The sequence below is a fragment of the Stegostoma tigrinum genome, chromosome 5 (genome assembly GCF_030684315.1).
Source record: "Stegostoma tigrinum isolate sSteTig4 chromosome 5, sSteTig4.hap1, whole genome shotgun sequence".
Taxonomy (NCBI): Eukaryota; Metazoa; Chordata; class Chondrichthyes; order Orectolobiformes; family Stegostomatidae; genus Stegostoma; species Stegostoma tigrinum.
The window spans coordinates 65,414,171-65,436,771 of record NC_081358.1 but is presented as its reverse complement, the minus strand read 5'-3'; the positions used below and the strand labels follow the sequence as shown (position 1 = coordinate 65,436,771).

Here is a 22,601-nt window from a genome sequence, read left to right as displayed (position 1 = left end):
CGTTTAAACTATCTAAACTGGAGAAGATTGACAAGACATAGATACATTGGCAAAATGAGTGGGAGGTGGCAGATGAAGTTCAATGCAGAGAAATTTGAAAGTGATTCAATTTGGTGGGCAGAAGATGGAGCGACAATGTAAAAGGCCGTCCAAGATGGTAGCAGAGTAGCAGGACTGGTTGTGGACTCTTGCCTGGCGTTCATCCAGTCCCACCTGCTTGTTTTTCTTTTTTTTATTTTGTATTTTTTGTGTTGTTTATTAAGTGATAGAGCTCTACAGCATGGAAGCAGGTCCTCCAGTCCAATGCATCCACGCCAACCAGATATCCTAAATTAATCTCGTCCCATTTTTCCAGCATTTGGCCCATTATCATTGGGCAGCATGGAGGCACATTGATTAACACTGCTCCCTCACAGGACTGAGAAGCCGGATTCGTTTCCAGTCTCAGGCGAATATGTGGAGTTTGCACATTCTCCACGTGTCTGCGTGGATTTCCTTTGGGTACTCCAGTTTCCTCCCACACTCCAAAGATGTGCAGATTAGGTGGATTGTCCATGCTAATTTGCCCGTAGTGTCCAGGGATGTGTAGGTTAGGTGGATTAGCCATGGTAAATGCAGGGTTGTAGGTACAAGGTAAGGAGAGCGTCTGGGTGGGATACACTTCAGAGGGTCAGTATGGACTTGATGGGTTAATGGCCTGCTTCCACACTGTAGGGATTCTATGGGATCTCTCTAAGCCCTTCCCATTCATATACCCTTCCAGGTACCTTTTAAATGTTCTAATAGTACCAGCCTGCGCCACTTCCTGTGGCAGCTCATTCTGTACATGCTGTGTGATGAAGTTGCCCTTTAGGTCCCTTTTAAATCTTTCCCCTCACATCTTAAACCCGGGCCGCCAGGCTTTGGAACCCTGTCCCTGCTCCCAAAAAAGACCTTGCCTATTCGCGCTATCCATGTCCCTCATGATTTTATAAAACTCTGTAAGGTCACCCCTCAGCTTCTGTTGCACCAGGGAAAACAGCCCCAGCCGATTCAGGCTCTCCCTATAGCTCAAACCTTCCAATCCTGGTCCAAAACAGAGCACCCAGACAAAACCCATGCGGACACGTGGAGAATGTGCAAACCCCACGCAGTAACCTGAGGCTGGAATCAAACCCAGGTTCCCAGTGCTGTGAGGCAGCAGTGCTAACTACTGTGCCATCATGCTGCCCAATAATAATGGGCCAAATGCTTGTAAATCTTTTCTGAACCTTTAAATTTTCACAACATCCTTCCTACAGTAGGGAGAGCAGAATTGCACGCAGTATTCAAAAACTGGCGTAACCAATGTGCTGTAAAGCCACAACATGACATCCCAACTCAATGCCCTGACCATTTATGGCAAGCATACCAAATGCCTTCTTTTCTGTCCTGCCTACTTAGGACTCCACTTCCAAGGAACTATGAACCTGCACTTTGTTCAGTAACACTCCCCAGAACCTTAGCATTAAGTACGTAAGCCCTATTCCAATTTTCCTTTCCAAAACCACCTTCCCTGTCCATTACACCTCCAATTTAGGTGTAATCAGCACATTAACTAACGATACCTGCTATGTTCCTATTCAAATCATTTATATAAAAGATGAAAAGCAGTGGACCCAGCACCGATCCAGATGGTGTGGCACACCTCTGGTCACAGGCCTCCAGTCTGAAAAGCAACCATCCACCACTGCGTCCCAAAACCAGCCCAGCCTGTCTCTGCCTCCCTAACCTGTTCTTCCTCTCACCCATCCCTTCCTCCCACCTCAAGCCGCACCTCCATTTCCTACCTACTAACCTCATCCCACCTCCTTGACCTGTCCGTCTTCCCTGGACTGACCTATCCCCTCCCTACCTCCCCACCTATACTCTCCTCGCCACCTATCTTCTTTTCTCTCCATCTTCGGTCCACCTCCCCCTCTCTCCCTAGTTATTCCAGAACCCTCTCCCCATCCCCATCTCTGATGAAGGGTCTAGGCCCAAAACGTCAGCTTTTGTGCTCCTGAGATGCTGCTTGGCCTGCTGTGTTCATCCAGCTTCACACTTTATCATCCACCACCACACCCCTGTCTTCCACCTTCGAGTCAGCTCTGTATCTAAATGGCTTTTTTTTTGCTGTAAATCCTGTCCGTAAGGATTCCCTTTATCTTTTTTGTGGTGGGTTGGTTGCCAGCATCAGCACAGCAATGACAGTGGGCTATCCATGGAGTGGTGTTAGACTCAAAGCGGTGGATGCAGCTTCTCCTGGTAATTAGATGTGGCAGCCGCAGCAAGAAAGACATCTTCCCGGCTTTCGGGACCAGCTGCAGCAAAGTTCCTCCAGCAATTGGAGTTAGCGGCAGCAGCGGACTCCTCAAGATCACAGTGCAGGCAAGGTAACATCCGCAGTGGAAACAGGATGCTTGGCACTCTGGTGGTCTGGCAGCAGAATCGGGGACTCCTGGTGACAGTAGGCCCAGAGTGGGGATTCCTTTTGAGGTAGTGGCTGCAGTGATGGCAGCATGACATACATGGAGAGAGGACTCCTGGTATTATTGAGGCGTCAGTGGCAGAGTCAGGGACTCCTGGTTACAGTCACGGTAGGCCCACTGCAGGGACTTCTGGTTGTGGGTGAGGCGGCAGTGGCAGCAGAGCCAGGGACCCCTGGTTGAGGGGCAAGTGTGGGTTCAACATGGAACTTGGCAGTGTCAGTGTGGTGGGCTCTGTGACAGAGATGGTGCCTGAAGAGTAGTGACTCCCACATTGGTGGGTGTGGTGCAGACAGTGGCAAGGCAGTGGATGACACTCTTTCAGTCTCAGAAGGCTAGGTGCCGGTGTGAACAAAGAACAGAACAGCACAGGGTCAGCCCTCCAAGCCTGTGCCGACAAATTTTGCCCTTCCTTACTGAAACTGTCATCACTTGCAGCATCCATATCTCTCTATTCCCTTTTCATTCAAGTGCTTCTTGAATGCTGCTATTGTGTCTGCTTTCATCACCTCCTCTGGCAGTGCAGTCCAGGCACTCACCACCCTTTGTGTGAAAAACTTCCTTCACATGCCTCTTTTAAACTTATCCCCTCATATTTGAACCTGTGTCCCCTAGTAATTGACCCACCCACCCTGGGAAAAAGCCTCAGGCTTCCACTTTACCCATGCCATTCAAAATCTTTTAAACTTCTATTAGGTTATCTCTTAACCTCCTGCATTCCAGTGAAAACAAACCCAGTCTATCCAAAATTAGTAGGAACTGCCGATGCTGAAGAATCTGAGATAACAAGGTGTCGAGCTGGCTGAACACAGCACACCGAGCAACATCAGAGGAGCAGGAAAGCTGAAGAAGCGTCCAGACCAGAAACATTAGCTTTCCTGCTCCTCTGCTGCTTGGCCTGCTGTGTTCATCCAGCTGTACGTCTTGTTATCCCAGTCTATCCAATCTTTTTTCATGACTAAAATCCCTCTGGGACTGGACTGGGTTGGAAGGACTGTTACACTGAACTTTTAATTTCTCTGTTTTTCTCATTGATTTCTATAATATTTAATGCTGGATAACTTATTTCTTTATTTTTCTACATTTTTTCTCTGAGAATTTGTATGTAATCTAGGTACCTATGTATCTAAGATGGTGCAGTAAGTGGCAACTTGTAAACTTTTCACTGCACTCATTTGAGTAAATGTGATGACAAGGCTAATTCACTTCAAAATAGGAGCATAAGAACAAGTATAGGCCATTCAGCCCTTTGAGCCTGATCCAACATTCCATCAGATAATGTCTGATCTGTGGCCTAACCTTCTAGTGCCTGCTTTTGGCCATATTCCTTAATACCTTTTCTGAACAAAAATGCATCTTCCTCAGATTTTCATAAAGGATAGAATTCTGAAGAAGGCTAGAGGGTTTGAGTTGTAGGGAGAAATTGAATAGGCTGGAGTTTTTTACCCTGGAGTGTCGGAGGCTGAGGGGTAACTTTTATAGACACTTATAAAATGAGGGGCATTGGATACATTGAATTTCTCTGTGGTGGGAGAAGTCCAAAACTAGAACATAGAACATAGAACAGAACAGCACAGAACAGGCCCTTCAGCCCACAATGTTGTGCCGACCATTGATCCTCATGTATGCACCCTCAAATTTCTGTGACCATATACATGTCCAGCAGTCTCTTAAATGACCCCAATGACCTTGCTTCCACAACTGCTGCTGGCAACGCATTCCATGCTCTCACAACTCTCTGCGTAAAGAACCTGCCTCTGACATCCCCTCTATACTTTCCACCAACCAGCTTAAAACTATGACCCCTCGTGCTAGCCATTTCTGCCCTGGGAAATAGTCTCTGGCTATCAACTCTATCTATGCCTCTCATTATCTTGTATACCTCAATTAGGTCCCCTCTCCTCCTCCTTTTCTCCAATGAAAAGAGACCGAGCTCAGTCAACCTCTCTTCATAAGATAAGCCCTCCAGTCCAGGCAGCATCCTGGTAAACCTCCTCTGAACCCTCTCCAAAGCATCCACATCTTTCCTATAATAGGGCGCCCAGAACTGGACGCAGTATTCCAAGTGCGGTCTAACCAAAGTTTTATAGAGCTGCAACAAGATCTCACGACTCTTAAACTCAATCCCCCCTGTTAATGAAAGCCAAAACACCATATGCTTTCTTAACAACCGTGTCCACTTGGGTGGCCATTTTAAGGGATCTATGTATCTGCACACCAAGATCCCTCTGTTCCTCCACACTGCCAAGGCATAGAGGGCATAGGTTTAAGAAGCAAGGAGAAAAATTTATAAAGGACCTGAGAGGTAACTTTTTTTCACACAGTGGGTAGTGCATGTATGGAAAGAACTGCCAGTGGAAGTGATGGAGGCTGATACAGTTACATTTGCATAGGTATATGAATAGTGGTTTAGAGGGATATGGGCCAAATGCCGGCAAATGGGACTAGGTCATTATGAGGATGTCAACACCATCTGGTCAACATGGCCGAATTGGGCCGAAGGGTCTGTTTCCATGCTGTATGACTGAAGTGCAAGAGCAGAGGAGTCTGATTGCATACTTGCATAAATCATTGAATATGATAGAACAAGTTGAGAACATGGCTGATAAAGCATACAGTATTCCAGGCTATTTTAATAGTGGCATGGAGTACAAGAGCACAGAGATTGTAGTAAACTTGTATGAGATGAGTTCAGTTGGAGTATTGTCTTGTTCTGGGGGCCATGTATTAAGGTCGACGTGAAGACATTGGAGAGCGTGCTGAAAAGATTCTGGGGTTAAGACTGTTTCCCTTGGAGACGAGAAGACCGAAATGAAATTTGACTGAAGTATTCAAAATCATGTGAGGTCTGTTCAGAGTAAACAGGGAGAAATTGTGCCACTCATGAAAGTACCAAGGACAAGAGTGTGCAGATTTAAAATAGTGAAATGAGAGAAAAAAGCCTTTTCATTCAGCGATTGTTTAAGGCCTGGAAGGATAGGGTCTAAACAAAGCTTTATCCAACTATGATGTAATTTCTAATTCCTTTGCATTCCAGCTATGTCGAAACAAATGTTGCAAACTCATTAGCTGCCTAAATTTTTTTAGTACTTCTCACTAACTCTGATTTCTGTGCATACATTCTTGAATTGCTGTACTTTTTACACAGCTCCTTATTCCTCATTATCATCATGGCACCATGACCAAAACATACTTTCTGCACAGAAAACAAGGCACACCATATTGGCATTCAAAATGAAGATATATGTAACAGTGCTGAATTTTGTATTCCAAAACAGACTCCTATTTAGATTTTGTGATGATTTTAACTCCTGAACAGAACTGATAAGGACAATTTTAACTGGATGCGTTCTTTGAACAAATGCAGGATGTCTGTTTTCCAACAGTTAAAATTCTTTGCGGCAAGTGAACACTTCAATTTTGATTCTTCCACTTTTGTTTACCGCTGACTGCAGTTTTCAGACTTGCTGATTTTAGAAAGCCCTTTGTGAAACTGCAGAGTAGTTGAGTTCAACAGAGTTGTTAAAGTTTCTTGCCAGTTTTGTTTGTTTGTTCTGCAAACTGAATCATAAGATTTTAAACAAACATTTTGTTAAAGTTTGAGTACATTGATTTAAGTTACTTGTTTATGTGTTGTCACCGGCACTCTGAAATCCTTCATAATAGCTTATATTTGAAGTGTATAAATTGCTAGTTTTGGGGTGGCATAGCGGCTCTGTGGTTAGTACTACTGCTTTGCAGTGCCAGCGATCCAGGTTCGATTCCACCCTCAGGTGACTGTCAATATTGGAGTTTGCACGTTCTCCCTGTGTCTGTATGGGTTTCTGCCAGATGCTCCAGTTTCTTCCCATAGTCCAAAGATGTGTGGGTTAGGTGGATTGGCCATGCTAACCTACCCGTAGTATCCAGGAATGTACAGGTTAAGTGGATTAGCCATAGGTAAGACTAAGGGAATGGGTCTGGGTGGGATGCTCTTTAGAGGGGCGGTGTGGACCTATTGGGCCAAATGGCCTGTTTCCACACTGTAGGGATTCTATGATAGTACATGTGCATAATACGACTTCAGTCCAATAACAGTCTCACCTTTCAAAAAAAATTGTACATGTCAGATCATTTCAGGATGTAAGTACATACAGTGTCCCTATTAGACCTTTCACTCCTTAGCTGATCCCCTGAATCACTTCCACAGATATATCAGCTGCTACCCTGTTCTTCCAAGGGTAACCAGATTCACCCCAACCTGAGTGAATGAAACCAGATTGCTGTTCATAAACGGTGTTACAGGGTCTGGCAATACAATAGGAAAACAATAAACACAATACAATGTTACACTGTAGGGAAGAGATGGCCTAGGGGGTATTATCACTGGACTGTTAATCCCGAAACCCAGATAATGTTCCGGGGACCCGGGTTTGAGTCCTGCCATAGCAGATGGTGGAACTGGAATTCATTAAATATCCGGAACTAAAAGTCTGATGATGACCATGAATCTGTTGTCAATTGTCAGAAAAACCCATCTGGTTCACGAATCCTCAATAGGGAAGGAAACTGCCATCCTTACCTTGCCTGGCCTCCATGTGACTCCAGACCCAGAGAAATGTGGTTGACTCTTAACCTCTCTTTGCAATTAGGGATGGGCAATAAATGCTGCTGAGCCAGCAATGCCCTCATCCCATGAATGAATAAAATAAAACAGTCCTTCAGTGATGCTGAACCAACTGATTTGTGTATAACTGTGGGTTATATTTTTAGCCTGGGCTCAGAGATTGAGGGGCATGTTGGTAAACCCTTAAATAGAACTATTTTTAGCATCATTATCTATCAACATTTTCATTAATTTTATTCCTCTAATCAAATTATTATTTTCAAAGCATTATCTTCAAATATATCATGATCTTTTTTCTAGTTGTACTCTTTTGCTCCTTGTAATGTTGCTGAACAGAATCAATTGCAAAATGTGCACACAGGCAAGAACAGTGATAATATCTAAATTAGAAATGAAAACTATTTAACAGGATATTTCTGTACTTTATACTTTTTTAAGTCTGAATTTGGCTCATTGCATTTATTGCAGTGATCGGAAACTTTATCGGATGGGATTAACGAGGACGTGTTATGACTGTGAAGATAGTGGAGGTATGTATCAGATATTTGGTAGTGTTGAAAGTTGCTTCTCGTGCACCTCTACTTTGCTTTTACTTTGCATGGTTCTTTTTTGTTTTGTATCCTGATCCAATGTTCCCTGATGCTCCTCAGAGTTTAAGTTTAAATGTTAGTTGCGTGTCATTAAAAAAGTATATTGTGTAGTGGTAATGCAGAAGTAAATTAAGCTTTATCCAGTACATAGCCTTCTTAAATCTTCTTTTGGACGGATGTCATGACTGTTCCACTATTGTTTTCAATTTTGGCACTGTATTGTAGTTAATGAATTATCGTTTATATTTTTGAGTTTCCTATAATTAAGCTCTTCAGGTTGATGTGTTAGCTCAGTTTCAGCAGTCTTTACTTTCAGCAAATCCCCTCTTTTAAGATTTTTATTACTTTTTTGTAAAAGCAGTTAGAATAAGCATAAACATTAACCACTACATACATGCCAGTAGTCTGACTGGAATAGGGAAGTGGAAGACATACGCAAATGCATGGTACACAAATTGGGAGTAGAACACTTCGAAGATAATGTGTTAAATTTTCATTAATGGACCATGATTTAAGTTGTCTGTTCTCCATCTATGTCTGGTGCTCATACAGTCAAAACAGCGAGGAGACCTGGGCTCAAGTCCCTCTTTCTCGAAAAGTGAGTAATAACACTTATGAACAAGTTGATCAGAAAGTATCTAGATTATGATTTTCACATGGCCACATTAGTCATTTGGAATATTTGTCAACTGCTTGCAATGTAATTGGTTTATGGGAATCACAAGGTGATGTATTTAAAAATCATTTAGAATGGAGTTTTCTATTCCAGCTGTTTGGTTCTTGTCTTGTTATTAACTAGAAAAGTTGGACTTTGTTAAATGTGATGTGGCTTTGTTTTTTCTGGTGTATGAACGTCATCATAATACCTAAAAATCATTTCTGTCCTGAAATAGTTAATTTTAGCTTGTTATTAAAAATTCCACATTTGAATGGCTGCTAATTTTTTTGTATTTCAATTTCTGTCATAAAACTGTTTTACATTTATCTCACTACCTAAACGAGTAAATTAAGGAAACAGATTTTAAGTGCTTTTAACTTCGTGATTTTCTGTGTGAGAGTACGTCAGTTTGAAGTTCTTCAGCAAGACACCTACTTACTGACATCAGTGCAGAAAAAGAAAGCTCACTTTATTTGAGGTAACAAGGTGTAGAGCTGGAAGGACTCAGCAGGCTGAGCAGGAAAGCTGACGTTTCGGGCCGAGACCCTTCTTCAGAAAAAAAATATACTTTTTCTGAAGAAGGGTCTCGACCTGAAATGCTGCTCAGCCTGCTGTGTTAATCCAGCTCTACACCTTGTTACCTCAAATTTTCCAACATCAGCAGCTCCTACTATCTCTGTAACAATCCATTTTGTTTGACGTTACATTTAAACTGCCTTTGGAGGTTAAAAAAAACAAGGTCAGTGAACATTGTGGGGAGCTTTCTTCAAGGTCAGCAAGCAATTTCTCTTTGCTCACTGAAAGTCCAGGCCACCAAATTCAGTATTGTTTGTTTCCTACATGCATTTACCCTCCAATGGATTTCATCCTTAGTTGAAATGAATGTGGAGACTAATATGTGATATTGTAGCTGCAAATTGCTATTTATAGATATCCAAGAAGAAGAAGACAAGAGTGAAGAAGACTTGAATGTTGATGAACTGACTGTTAATACTGTACAAGCTCAGGAAGAAAGTGGAATGGATAGTGAGGCAGAACTGATGGCCAAAATGGGGTTACCGCTGCAGTTTGGAAGGCCTTCAACCCATAGGCAACCAGTGGTGAGGACCAATCTGTTATAATTTATCTGCAAAATTTGTATGAGAGAACTTTTGCAGGTTTTACCTTTAAATTGCCAAAATAATTTTCTTCCACAGAAATCAATCTAGAATATTGAACAATAATGAAAGGCCATGTACAACTTAGAGTGATTTTCTACAATTGAACAATGGGCACAGACAATTTGCTCTATTATGTTTGAGAAATGATTTTAAAACCAAAAGAACTGTGGATCCTGTAAATGAAGAACAAAAATGGAAGTTGCTAGAGAAGCTCAGCAGGCTTGGAAGCATCTGTGAAAAGAAATCAGTTAATGTTTCGGGTCCAGTGACTGATGGTAGCTAGGAAAAATGTTGGTTTGTATAGAGCCCAGAGAGAAGAGCAGTTGGTTATACAGAGTTGTTGAAAACAATCAGGCTAGGAGGGTGAAAAGCTGCTAATGGTCTCTGTTAGTGACTAACAATAGGTAGTGTGTAATGGCAGGGTAGGTGATAACAATGATCTTCTGGAAATGGATGGTGGTGGGATGGTAGGTAAGAATAAGGGAAACCCTTGAGCTTCCAGTTGCCTGCCACTTTAACACACCACCCTGTTCTCTAGCCAACATCCCTGTCTCAGGCTTGCTGCATTGTTCCAGCGGAGCACAAGGTAAGCTAGAAGAACAAGAGCTCATTTCAGCTTGTGGACCCTCCAGCCCTCTGGATTAATATCGAGTTCAATAACTTCAGCGCCTGAACTCTTCCATATCCTAGCCCCCTACCCCACACACCAGGTCTTGTTTACACATCGTGTGCCATTACTGACTACCAATTGGTAGTCACTAACAATCCCTATTAACAGCTATTCACCTCCTAGCCAGATCATTTTCAACTCCTCTGTCGATCCAACTGCTCTTCTCTCTCTGAGGTGGGGATAGATCCCAATCATTTATTCCTTTCCCCATATCCCTCCACCCTGCCTTCTGCACCTCAACCAACATTTTCTTAGCTAACGTCAGTTCTGAGGAAGGGCCTCAGACCTGAAATATTAACTCTGACTTTTCTTCACAGATGCTGCCAGACCTGCTGAGCTTCTTCAGCAAATTCTGTTTTTGAAACAATTTTAATTTGCTTGTCTTCAAACCTGTGACAAAAAAGATTCCCACTAAAACTGTTTACTTTTTTGCGTAATAATGTGAACATAGTCAATTAGTGGGAGGCTAGAGAATTTCATTATTAACACATATGTCTTTACAGCTGAGGCAAATGATATTTTATACAGCAGTCTACTGAATAAAGTTATTTAATTTCTGAGATCATAAAATTAATCTACACCTGTGACTTTGCACAAAATGTACAGTATTAATGTTTAAAAATAACAAAATGCCTTTATTTGCATAATTGTTATTAATTGAGAAAACTATTTTTGATGTTTTCTATTAAAGATATTCATTGTTTCAAAGAAAAGTGCCAAAAAGAGAAAATCAACTTGTAAGCGCACAGAGGATCAGACTGAAGTTTGTGAAGGATATCCTGAAGAGTTTTTAAATGGCATTTCTGATGTCATTGACTTGAAGTGGACTGATTACAAAACAGATTTTGAAGTAGAAAATGCTGGTGTTGATCATTCAAGTGATGGAACAGCGGCTTCTGAACTCGAATCCAAAACAGAGTGGGATAAATATTGGAATCAGTATGGTGAGGGTATTCTTTGGGAAAATTGGTTGCGCAAGCACCCTGAGTGGCCAGAAGACTCATGTGCACCTTGGAACTCTCTTGACACCCAGGATCAGTGGCAACAGTTTTATGCTGATCAGTATTGGCTATATTATGAGCAGTTTCAGTATTGGGTAGATCAAGGATGGTCTGTGGATTGTACTGAAGAAAGTGAACTTGGAAAAGATCTGTCTTGCACAAATGCAGATGAAATGGAAGACTCTTTCGTTAATACTGCAAATAATTCTCAAGAACATTTCAAGACTCTGATGCCAGCAGAATTGACCAGTGCATCATGTGGAGAAAATTTTGAGTGTAATGAAGTTGGTTATGGAGAAGTTGTCAGTTTGATCAATAAGATAAGACTCAATTCAGAAAATGAGACCAAGCAATCAACTGGTGTGAATAGCTATATCTGCTGGAGCTCTGATGCTGCAATTTCATGTGCGTGTGCTGCTGGTGAGAAAGAGCCGTGTAATGGAACCAAGAGCAAACGATCTGCATCTGGTGGAAGAATCTCCACATTTAATTCAGGTTGGTGTTACCACATTCTCGTGACGCGCAAGCAAATGTGAACATTTGCTTTGGAACAAGTTACATTAGTTGGGTAGGTTCGAGATGGACAAGTGAAGTTTAGTTTAGAATCTCCGATCTTCTCTTGCAGTGGTCAATACCGGTATTCTTTTTTTTTATTCCTGGAAGTCTAAGTCTAAACAGAACTTGACATGATATTCAAGTGATGGTGTTAGAATAGTTGAATGTTCTGTTGCAATAAAGGCAGGTGAGATTTTTTTTTCAAGTACCTTCATATTTAAAGAATGTCATTTCTGGTTTAAGTGGCTTCGATTTTTTTTTCTTTAACATTACCCTTGTCAGAAAGTTATAGATGACATCTCAAGGACATTGGTACCTTTCCTGTTCATTTTGCCTATCCTTGTGTTCAATGACCTATAACTTGAGGTAGCCACTACCTTAAATTGCTCTCCACTTATCACATGTATTAATGATATATCGATTTGCATTATTTCAACCATCTGTTCTATAGTATATAAAGATCTTTCTGCTTTCGAACTGTTTCTCTTAACAAACAAAATTGTAAGAATTTGATTTAACCACCTGAAATGACTTCACATCAATTTCTTTCTGTAGAGTTAGAAAACCCACAGTACCAGAATAATGTATTTTAAGAAAATTGTGCTGCTGAACAACTATGGTTGAATAAATTGTTTTCCTCCTTATGACAACTTGATTTGGGTTTACCGAAGGTGCATGAGACCCCTTTTCAGATTGTGCAATATGAAGTAATTTTGATTTTATAATGCAGAGTTCCATATATGGTTTATATGAAATCAGGTTGATCAATCAAACAGAGATTAAAAGGCACTTGTACACACTGATCGAGAAGAATAGCAGGCATGTCTCGGATCATAATTCAATTCATGAATGAACGAATTCCAAGAAGGTTGTTATTGTCAAAGGGTATTTGACCATGCAAATCTGACAGGAGCCAATAACTGTACAGCTAGTGCTATGCTGATCATTTGAATAGCAGAAACCCTATCTTTTGAAGATTATTTAAAATTGTTCATCCAGATAATTTGTGATTTGGTATGCCAGCAGATCCTCGTAAAACTTCCAACAAAGCTTTAAAAACTAATATTACAGCAGGAACGAGCCATACCAGTGAAGATGAAGGTGATCCAACTGAACCTAAACCAGTAAAGATGAAAAGAAGGTGAATATCCTGAGTTTGTATTCAATTGCACTTCATTTCTTCATTTTTTATCTTCATGACATCTGTCCTGTGGAGCAACTGCTCATCTTGTGGTCATTGTCAAAGTAAATGAAAAGAATGGCTGAGTAAAATGATAGCTGTGGAAATCATAGGTACTTGAATAATGCATAGATTGATTCCATTATGGTTCTTTTTGTTAGTAAATATAGTAATATATTCCAATTTGTTTCAATTTCTTAATGTACCTGGAACTATTTATGGTTATTCAGTCATTACAGGAGTGATGAGAAGCAACATTTCTCAGAACAGTGCAGCTGTTGTACGGCATGGTGTAGTGATTCAGTGTTATAAATGTAACAGCCTGTCTTGTACTTGTGATAGAGTCCTTAACACTAAGTCTGCAATTATAGACAAATGCTGACATTTTAATAAATTGATGATTTATTTGGGAGGATTGATTAGCCAAGAATTGCTGAGGCCAGCACAGTGACTCCGTGGTTAGCACTGCTGCCTCACTACGTCAAGGACCTAGATTCAATTCCAGCTTTGGACAGAGTTTGCACATTCTCCCAGTGTCTGCATGGTTTTCCTCCTAGTTTTCTGCTTTCCTCCCAAAGTCCAAAGATGTGCAGGTTATGTAGATCGGCCATGCTAAATTGCTCATGATGTCCAGGGATGTGCAGGCTAGATGGATGAGCCATGGTAAATGCTGGATTATAGGGTAAGGGAGTGGGTCAAGGTCTCTGGATGTTCAGTGCGGATTTGATGGGCCAAATGGCTTGCTTCCACACTGTAAGGATTTTATGATTCAATGTAATATGCTTTCCAGCCTTGTTTAAGGACTGGTGACAAAACTTTATAATATGTCTTTATAATAATTAAGAATATAATAATAAGCATATCTTCTTAGCTCCCTACTACAGTTAAATAGAATCAGTAAATGAGACTACCAGATTTTGTCACTGATTGTTTAAACAATTCCTGTTATTCCTTTGAAAACCACATAATCATTGCTTGTAGCATCAGAAGGCTGAGTCTTCTCGGCTCTTAGATGGCAGGCCCAGAGGCATTTGGGTTGGGTGGGGAAGAGGAGTTAACAAGAGTTAGCAGGACTAGGACTAACTGCTGCTGCACAATGGAGGAAGATAATTAAGACGGCAGAGAGCCCAGTTAGAGTTACTTTATACCTGTGCAGGCATTTTCCTGGTTTAGGTTCATTTTGCTGCCAGCAGAGAAATTCATTTTGCACGTGGAGACTGCCAGCTTGGTGACAAATCTGAGGTAAGCTCCATGCTCTGACCTTTGTCCCTATTCTGGTCTGAAGCATTGCTTCTCTGAGGGAAACAAGAATGCCTCCTTGTTAAGGCACTCTCATTGCCTTGAATCTGCCATTTAAATGACTGCCTCCTGGAAAATTCTGCTGGCAGCAATTGAAGACTTGGTCCTGAGGTGCCAATAAAATTTTAGCTGTAGAATCAAAGAATGCTTAAAGCATAGAAAGAGGCAATTCAACTCATTATGCCTACACATGTGTTTTCAGACCAGCTCAAAAAGTCCCATTCCCTATTCCTTGTCACATGACTGTGCAGTTTTTTTTCAAAATGCTTATCGTGTTTGTTCCTTAAATTCAGACAATGGATTCCCTATCCTAACCATTTGCTGTGTAAGAAGGCTTTTCCTAATATCATTGTTAGTCCCTTTGCCAATTCCCTTAATCTGGGTTCTTAACTAATTCTCCAGCAGTAACTATTTTTCTCTATCTACTCTGTCCAGACCTCTTGTAATGTTGAATACTTGTTTCAAATCTGCTCTCACCCATCTCCTCAAGGAGAGTAACTCCACTTCTCTAATCCAATCATTCATCCTTGGAGGCATTTTTGTAAATCTTTTCTATACTATCTTATTTCATATTTCTTTTTGAAGATTTCACATCTTTTTTAAAAATGTGATGCCAACAGTTGTATACAATGCTAATGTTAAAGCTGAACCAGTACTTGGTAAAGGCTCATCATGACTTCCTTGTTTTTCAATTCATTTTCTCTGAATGTAAATCACTGGATCTTGTTTGTCTTTTAATTGTTTTCTCAAACTGCTCTGCCACCTTCAATAATTTGTATCTCAGATCCCTCTGTTCCTGCTTTCCCTTTGGAAATGTATCCTTAATGTTATAATGCCTTTCCTCATTCTTTATATCAAAATCTGTCACTTTAAACTTTGGCATTCAATATCATCTGCCACTTGTCTGCTCTAACTATCAACTTAACTACGTTTTCTTTGAAATTTGAAAATTTTTGAATGTTTTGAACCCAGAAAAAATGTTTTCCTATAATATTCTGTCATTCATGTGCTTAATAATACACTCTCGATTTTACTACAAATGAGAAAACAGAAATGTTCTCAAAGTGAAGGATGGGGGCCTTTTTGTAGAAAACGTAACTTTTAAAATGTAAAGTTATGATTCTTTGTCAAATCCTTTTTTTAATTGGAATATATGGAAATCAACTCTGAACCTGGGTAAGTGTTCATCTTTAAGTGACCATTTAACAGACCTGGTTTTCACTTTTGTCATTTTGTCTGTTTTGGTGCCTTTTTAAGTCATGAACTTGATGCTGAAGAGAATCCAGTTGTGGCATTGGAAGATGCTTACTTAGCTCTTGGCTTCAAGTGCCAGCCCAGTAAACGGTAAGAATACTTCGAGGTCATAATGCTTTAACTAAATCCTGCAAAAGAATAGATCAGGCAAATATCTATTTTGTAAAGTGAAGAAGAAATAAGTGAACAGTAAATGCAAATGAAAATGGAACCACTGACAGAAACAAAATAGTCTGCTTCCCCAGACTATTTATATGTTTATGGATATTATTGGTAGTTGTTTAGCACTGTTGGCTAGTTCACAAAGCAGAGTGATGCCAACAGCATGATTCCAATTCCCCTATTGGCTGAGGTTACCATAAAGGACTTTCCTTCTCAACCTCACCCCTTGCCTGAGGTGTGGTGACTGTCAGGTTGTGTGCATCTCACTCTAATGAGTGTGCAGCGCTAATTGTCTGGTAACCTGATACAGACTTCTATACGAGATGATGGGAACTGCAGATGCTGGAGATTCCAAGATAATAAAATGTGAGGCTGGACGAACACAGCAGGCCAAGCAGCATCTCAGGAGCACAAAACGTCAGCTTTTGTGCTCCTGAGATGCTGCTTGGCCTGCTGTGTTCGTCCAGCCTCACATTTTATTATCACAGACTTCTATACGTTATTTCTCGATAATATTATAAACATGCTTTTAAGGGGACTTCTCAGCAATTTTAGGAGAGCTGCCTTTTTGAAGCATGTTAAAATTTTGAAGGAAACTGGATTTCAGGTTCATCAAATCATTTATAGCAGCTATATGCCAACCAAAAGGGAGCCCCTTTATTGTCTAAATTCTGTTGATGGGAAATTAAGTTGGTCGATCTGGGAATGACTTGCCCGTAGAGCTGCATTACTTTTATAAACAGCAGTAGTGTCATTTACAGTTGTTTTCAAAGATTTATTTATTAACTTTGAAAATTCCTGAAGCATGTCCCATTCTAAGAAAGTTGACTTTACATTATCTTCATTACTTTGGACAAATTTGTGAATGCTGTTGTGGTGGTAATCTGGTATTAGCAAAACTATATACTTGTGGGAATGGTAGCAAAATAGCTATTGCTGCACCAAAAGCATGAGTTCAAGTTACGCAACTTTTGCTGGGAATTTTCAATTGCTTAAATAAATAAGGAATGGTAAGCTACCGTAAATGATGGAGATCATGTAACTGCTGGACTGTTGTAAAATGAAACCCATCTGGTTCCCCAGTGTGCATTTCATCAAGTAATGTGCTTGACTGTCCTCTGAAACGGCCAAGCAAGCCCCTCTCTCTCATTCTCACTGTCTTTCCCTGTGTATTTTTCCTTTATTTCTTGTCTGTCTTCTCACTCTGTATCACTCGTGTAGAACTTCATGTATCCATTCTACGAAAGACAGAATAATCAAAAGATTTTTTTTAAAAAAGGCATCTTGTTCAATCTGCCCAGTAATTCTGTTTTAATATTTTTAAAAAACTGTGCAAATATCAGCTCAGAGAGTGACCAAATATTCAGAAATTGAAGCCTTTTAAATCATTGTTAAATTTTGGACTCTTTGATAGCATGAGCAGGAAGTAATAGTGAATCTCTGTCATCTAGCTTGAAACTAAATATTACCAGGCCATGTCCATCATGGGCCTCCTGCAGTGCCACAATGATGCCGCCCGAAGGTTGCAGGAACAGTAACTCATAGTCCGCTTGGGAACCCTGAAGCCCAATGGTATCAATGTGGATTTCGCAAGCTTCAAAATCTCCCCTTCCCCCATTGCATCCCAAAACCAAGATAACAAAATGTGAGGCTGGATGAACACAGCAGGCCAAGCAGCATCTCAGGAGCACAAAAGCTGACGTTTCGGGCCTAGACCCTTCATCAGAGAGGGGGATGGGGGGAGGGAACTGGAATAAATAGGGAGAGAGGGGGAGGCGGACCGAAGATGGAGAGTAAAGAAGATAGGTGGAGAGGGTGTAGGTGGGGAGGTAGGGAGGGGATAGGTCAGTCCAGGGAAGACGGACAGGTCAAGGAGGTGGGATGAGGTTAGTAGGTAGCTAGGGGTGCGGCTTGGGGTGGGAGGAAGGGATGGGTGAGAGGAAGAACCGGTTAGGGAGGCAGAGACAGGTTGGACTGGTTTTGGGATGCAGTGGGTGGGGGGGAAGAGCTGGGCTGGTTGTGTGGTGCAGTGGGGGGAGGGGATGCACTGGGCTGGTTTAGGGATGCAGTAGGGGAAGGGGAGATTTTGAAACTGGTGAAGTCCACATTGATACCATATGGCTGCAGGGTTCCCAGGCGGAATATGAGTTGCTGTTCCTGCAACCTTCGGGTGGCATCATTGTGGCAGTGCAGGAGGCCCATGATGGACATGTCATCAAGAGAATGGGAGGGGGAGTGGAAATGGTTTGCGACTGGGAGGTGCAGTTGTTTGTTGCGAACTGAGCGGAGGTGTTCTGCAAAGCGGTCCCCAAGCCTCCGCTTGGTTTCCCCAATGTAGAGGAAGCCGCACCGGGTACAGTGGATGCAGTATACCACATTGGCAGATGTGCAGGTGAATCTCTGCTTAATGTGGAATGTCATCTTGGGGCCTGGGATGGGGGTGAGGGAGGAGGTGTGGGGACAAGTGTAGCATTTCCTGCGGTTGCAGGGGAAGGTGCCGGGTGTGGTGGGGTTGGAGGGCAGTGTGGAGCGAACAAGGGAGTCACGGAGAGAGTGGTCTCTCCGGAAAGCAGACAGGGGAGGGGATGGAAAAATGTCTTGGGTGGTGGGGTCGGATTGTAAATGGCGGAAGTGTCGGAGGATAATGCGTTGTATCCGGAGGTTGGTAGGGTGGTGTGTGAGAACGAGGGGGATCCTCTTGGGGCGGTTGTGGCGGGGGCGGGGTGTGAGGGATGTGTCGCGGGAAATGCGGGAGACGCGGTCAAGGGCGTTCTCAATCACCGTGGGGCGATAGTTGCGGTCCTTAAAGAACTTGGACATCTGGGATGTGCGGGAGTGGAATGTCTTATCGTGGGAGCAGATGCGGCGGAGGCGGAGGAATTGGGAATAGGGGATGGAATTTTTGCAGGAGGGTGGGTGGGAGGAGGTGTATTCTAGGTAGCTGTGGGAGTCGGTGGGCTTGAAATGGACATCAGTTACAAGCTGGTTGCCTGAGATGGAGACTGAGAGGTCCAGGAAGGTGAGGGATGTGCTGGAGATGGCCCAGGTGAACTGAAGGTTGGGGTGGAAGGTGTTGGTGAAGTGGATGAACTGTTCGAGCTCCTCTGGGGAGCAAGAGGCAGCGCCGATACAGTCATCAATGTACCGGAGGAAGAGGTGGGGTTTGGGGCCTGTGTAGGTGCGGAAGAGGGACTGTTCCACGTAACCTACAAAGAGGCAGGCATAGCTGGGGCCCATGCGGGTGCCCATGGCCACCCCCTTAGTCTGTAGGAAGTGGGAGGAGTCAAAAGAGAAGTTGTTGAGTGTGAGGACGAGTTCAGCTAGGCGGATGAGAGTGTCGGTGGAGGGGGCCTGGTCGGGCCTGCGGGACAGGAAGAAGCGGAGGGCCTTGAGGCCATCTCCATGCGAAACCAGCCCAGTTCTTCCCCTCCCCCCACTGCACCACAAAACCAGCCCAGCTCGTCCCCTCCCCCCACTGCATTCCAAAACCAGCCCAGCCTGTCTCTGCTTCCCTAACCTGTTCTTCCTCTCACCCACCCCTTCCTCCCACCTCAAGCCGCACCTCCATTTCCTACCTACCACCTCATCCCGCCTCCTTGACCTGTCCATCTTCCCTGGACTGACCTATCCCCTCCCTACCTCCTCACCTATACTCTCCTCTCTACCTATCTTGTTTTCTCTCCATCTTCGGTCTGCCTCCCCCCCCCCCCCCCTCCCTATTTATTCCAGTTCCTTCTCCCCATCCCCCTCTCAGATGAAGGGTCTAGGCCCGAAACGTCAGCTTTTGTGCTCCTGAGATGCTGCTTGGCCTACTGTGTTCATCCAGCTTCACACTTTGTATCCATGGATTCTCCAGCTTCTGCAGTTCCCATTATCACTGATACAATTTTACATCAGTTTCTGTCAAGTTGCAATCTTTTTTGTAACCCCTCTTACAGAGCTTTCTTGGCTAAGAAGATGATAACATGTAGAGATCAAACATCCTGTAATGTTTAACTGCTTTAAGAGGAAAAGTGGAAAAACTACAACAAATGTATGAAAAGAGTGCAGAATAAAAGAGATAATAGGAACTGCAGATGCTGGAGAATCCGAGATAACAAGATGTCGAGCTGGATGAACACAGCAGGCCAAGCATCATCTTGTGAGCAGGAAAGCTGACGTTTCAGGCCTAGACCCTTCTTCAGAAAATTTTCTGATGAAGGACTAGGCCCGAAACATCAGCTTTCCTGCTCCTAAGATGCTGCTTGGCCTGCTGTGTTCATCCAGCTCTACACCTTGGTATTCAAGTGCAAAATGAAGACAGGTAGCAAGAAATCCAGCAAAGTATGCCGGAAGAACATGTTTTAGTTCTTGCCGGGGACAAATCCCACCTGATATTGCTTCTCTTCATCTTAGTTCCAGTTTGGCAGCTGCTGTCTTTGTGCAAATCAAATACAATGGTCTCCACTTCAATTATTGTTTGGTATTTTGACTTCTGTGTCAATCGATGTTTTCTATTTTTTTTCTTATTTCCAGTTAATATATCTGCATGACTTGCTTTTTTGTATTTTTTTTCCCTCACTTCCTTTAACTGACTATACTTTCAACTAGGGGAGTAGGAGTACACTTAAAAGGGAAATCAGGAGGGTGGAAAGTGGACCTACAATAGCTTACACAGATAAGGTCATGGAGAGTCTTAAGTGACTTTACAAGTACATTAAGGGCAAAAGAGTAACTAGGGAGAGAATAGGGCCCCTTAAAGATCAACGAAGCGGTCTATGTTTGGAGCCTCAGGAGGTGGGTGAGTCACATCCCTGTACTACTTCTAAAAGTTATGGTAATCTGGGTGGTGCACTTTTTATGTGGCTTGTACCAAATTAGTTTCGTGGCCTGTGCTCCGTTTTCACACAGAATTGCTTATCACATAGGTACATGCACAAGCTTATAATTACCAAATACAAGGCCAGATGTTTCACACTTTATATTGGAATAATTGGGTTGCTCTTGCAATCACATTTTGGATGCAAGTGCAGATGGTTTGCCGTCTTTTATGATCTATGATTAGATTAGATTCCCTACAGCACGGAAACAGGCCCTTCGGCCCAACAAGTCCACAGCATCCCACCCAGATCCATCCCCCTGTGACCCACACACCCCTGAACACTACGGGCAATTTAGCATGGCCAATCCACCTAGCCTGCCCATATTTGGACTGTGAGAGGAAACCGGAGCACCCGTAGGAAACCCACGCAGACACGGGGAGAATGTGCAAACTCAGCACAGTCAGTCGCCCACGGCTGGTATCGAACCCTGGTCCCTGGCGCTGTGAGGCAGCAGTGCTAAACACTGAGCCACTGTGCCGCCACTGTGATCCTAGCTTTATCTGTGAGACATTGACTTCCAGAATTGTTACGAAACTACGCTAGTATCAATGGATGTTGACAACGCATATTAAAAGACTTTAACGTGTGTTGATGGGCCTCCTGCATGCATACGGTCTGTCTCTCAAAGATATTGCTTTGCCAGAAACATTTAGAATGTATGATGCCAAGTTGCAGAATAATGTAAAGCAATACTGTCAGTTATCTTTGTTTTGTGGAATAACTGTTTGTCTTCAGTATGGGCGGCACGGTGGCTCAGTGGTTAGCACTGCAGCCTCACAGCGCCAGGGACCCGGGTCCAATTCCAGCCTTGGGCGAAAGTCTGCGCAGAGTTTGCACATTCTCCTGCGTGGGTTTCCTCCGGGTGCTCCGGTTTCCTCCCACAGTCCAAAGATGTGCATGCTAGGTGGATTGGCCATGCTAAATTGCCCGTAGTGTTCAGGGGTGTGTGGGTTTTGGGGAATGGGTCTGGGTGGGCTGCTCCAAGGGGCGCTGTGGACTTGTTGCGCCGAAGGGCCTGTTCCCACACTGTAGGGAATTTAATCTAATCTTGCTTCCTTATCTAGATTGCGAGAGATACTGTGAACTGAAGCTGGTTGATCTGACTTGTTAACCTGGCATTTCTTGCTGATGGAATTTACAGTGTGCTATTGCCATCAGTGAGTGAAGGTTGCAGCCATTCTCTTCTTTTATATTGCGGTAATGGCAAAGCTATCAGAAGTGCAAAAGCATCCAGACACATTTTTCTAAAATTCTGTCCGTACGTTGCTTGGACAGATCTTGACTGACAACCAAAAGGTAGACTGTTGAAGCAATATCTACGAAATGGTCTTCTGAAAGTAGTAAGGGCATCTCTTTAAGGAATGGTGTAGATATCTCTGGGCTGGACATACTTTCATCATAGAGTGCTTCTTTGGTATATATGTAACTTCCTGCAGTGTACAATCTGTCCTGGTACGATTGTTGCGAATGCTGGTCTGACTTGATGAGATTATTATTGGTCTTCTGGCACTATAATTATACCTTAGTGTTCTTGTGGATAATCACAGTGCTAGTAGCCCTGCCACTGATTTGTTCACTTATGTCTACCAGGTGAACTGTTTATGTGATATACCCATTGTGCCCAGTTAATTTAACAATTGCCTCCTGTACTGTCACATTCCAACAATCCGAATACAGGCCCTTCACATTTCAGACTGGTTGGATATTTGCATGAGCTCCATGTCAGTCTTGGTTTTCTGTGTGTGTTTGCAGTTTTCTTGAGCACATTATGTTGATTGTGTCAAAAGTTTCTCGTTTCCTGACTTCACCCACAATAAACTCTCAGCATGGAAAGCCTTTTCATCCTCTGGTTTGAACTTGTTCTATTCTGGGTATTGACTCTAGTTTGTCTTGTGAGCTTCAGTTTACATTTAGACATGTCTCTGGTGCATTCCTTGCTGCTATTGCAGAAATTTTGTGCCTGTCCGTTGATTAGATGTGCCCTGTTGTAGTCTGTGGCTATCTTTGGAGTCAGAGCTAAAAATGTTCTTTTGGACAACAGAACTGCATAGGTCTTGGAATGCAGGCAGCTTTGCATTTAGTGCAATAGCGTGCACTTGCCGTTCTGCTTGCTCGCTT

General features: G+C 42.7%; 1 protein-coding gene across 4 annotated transcripts in view; it reads left to right on the top strand.

Annotated features, from left to right (window-relative positions):
* The window catches only part of tgs1 (trimethylguanosine synthase 1), a 72,086-nt gene that overhangs the window by 2,495 nt on the left and 46,990 nt on the right, over nt 1–22,601 (top strand). The window contains exons 2-7 of one of the 4 annotated variants that reach the window (XM_059646042.1): nt 7,561–7,622; nt 8,235–8,280; nt 9,271–9,440; nt 10,862–11,666; nt 12,750–12,867; nt 15,463–15,549. In XM_059646042.1, coding sequence (XP_059502025.1) covers nt 7,602–7,622; nt 8,235–8,280; nt 9,271–9,440; nt 10,862–11,666; nt 12,750–12,867; nt 15,463–15,549 — 1,247 coding nt within the window. In that variant the 5' untranslated portion in view covers nt 7,561–7,601. The remainder of the gene's footprint in view (nt 1–7,560; nt 7,623–8,234; nt 8,281–9,270; nt 9,441–10,861; nt 11,667–12,749; nt 12,868–15,462; nt 15,550–22,601) is intronic. The other 3 variants (XM_048528617.2, XM_048528619.2, XM_048528618.2) reach the window with 3 other exon arrangements.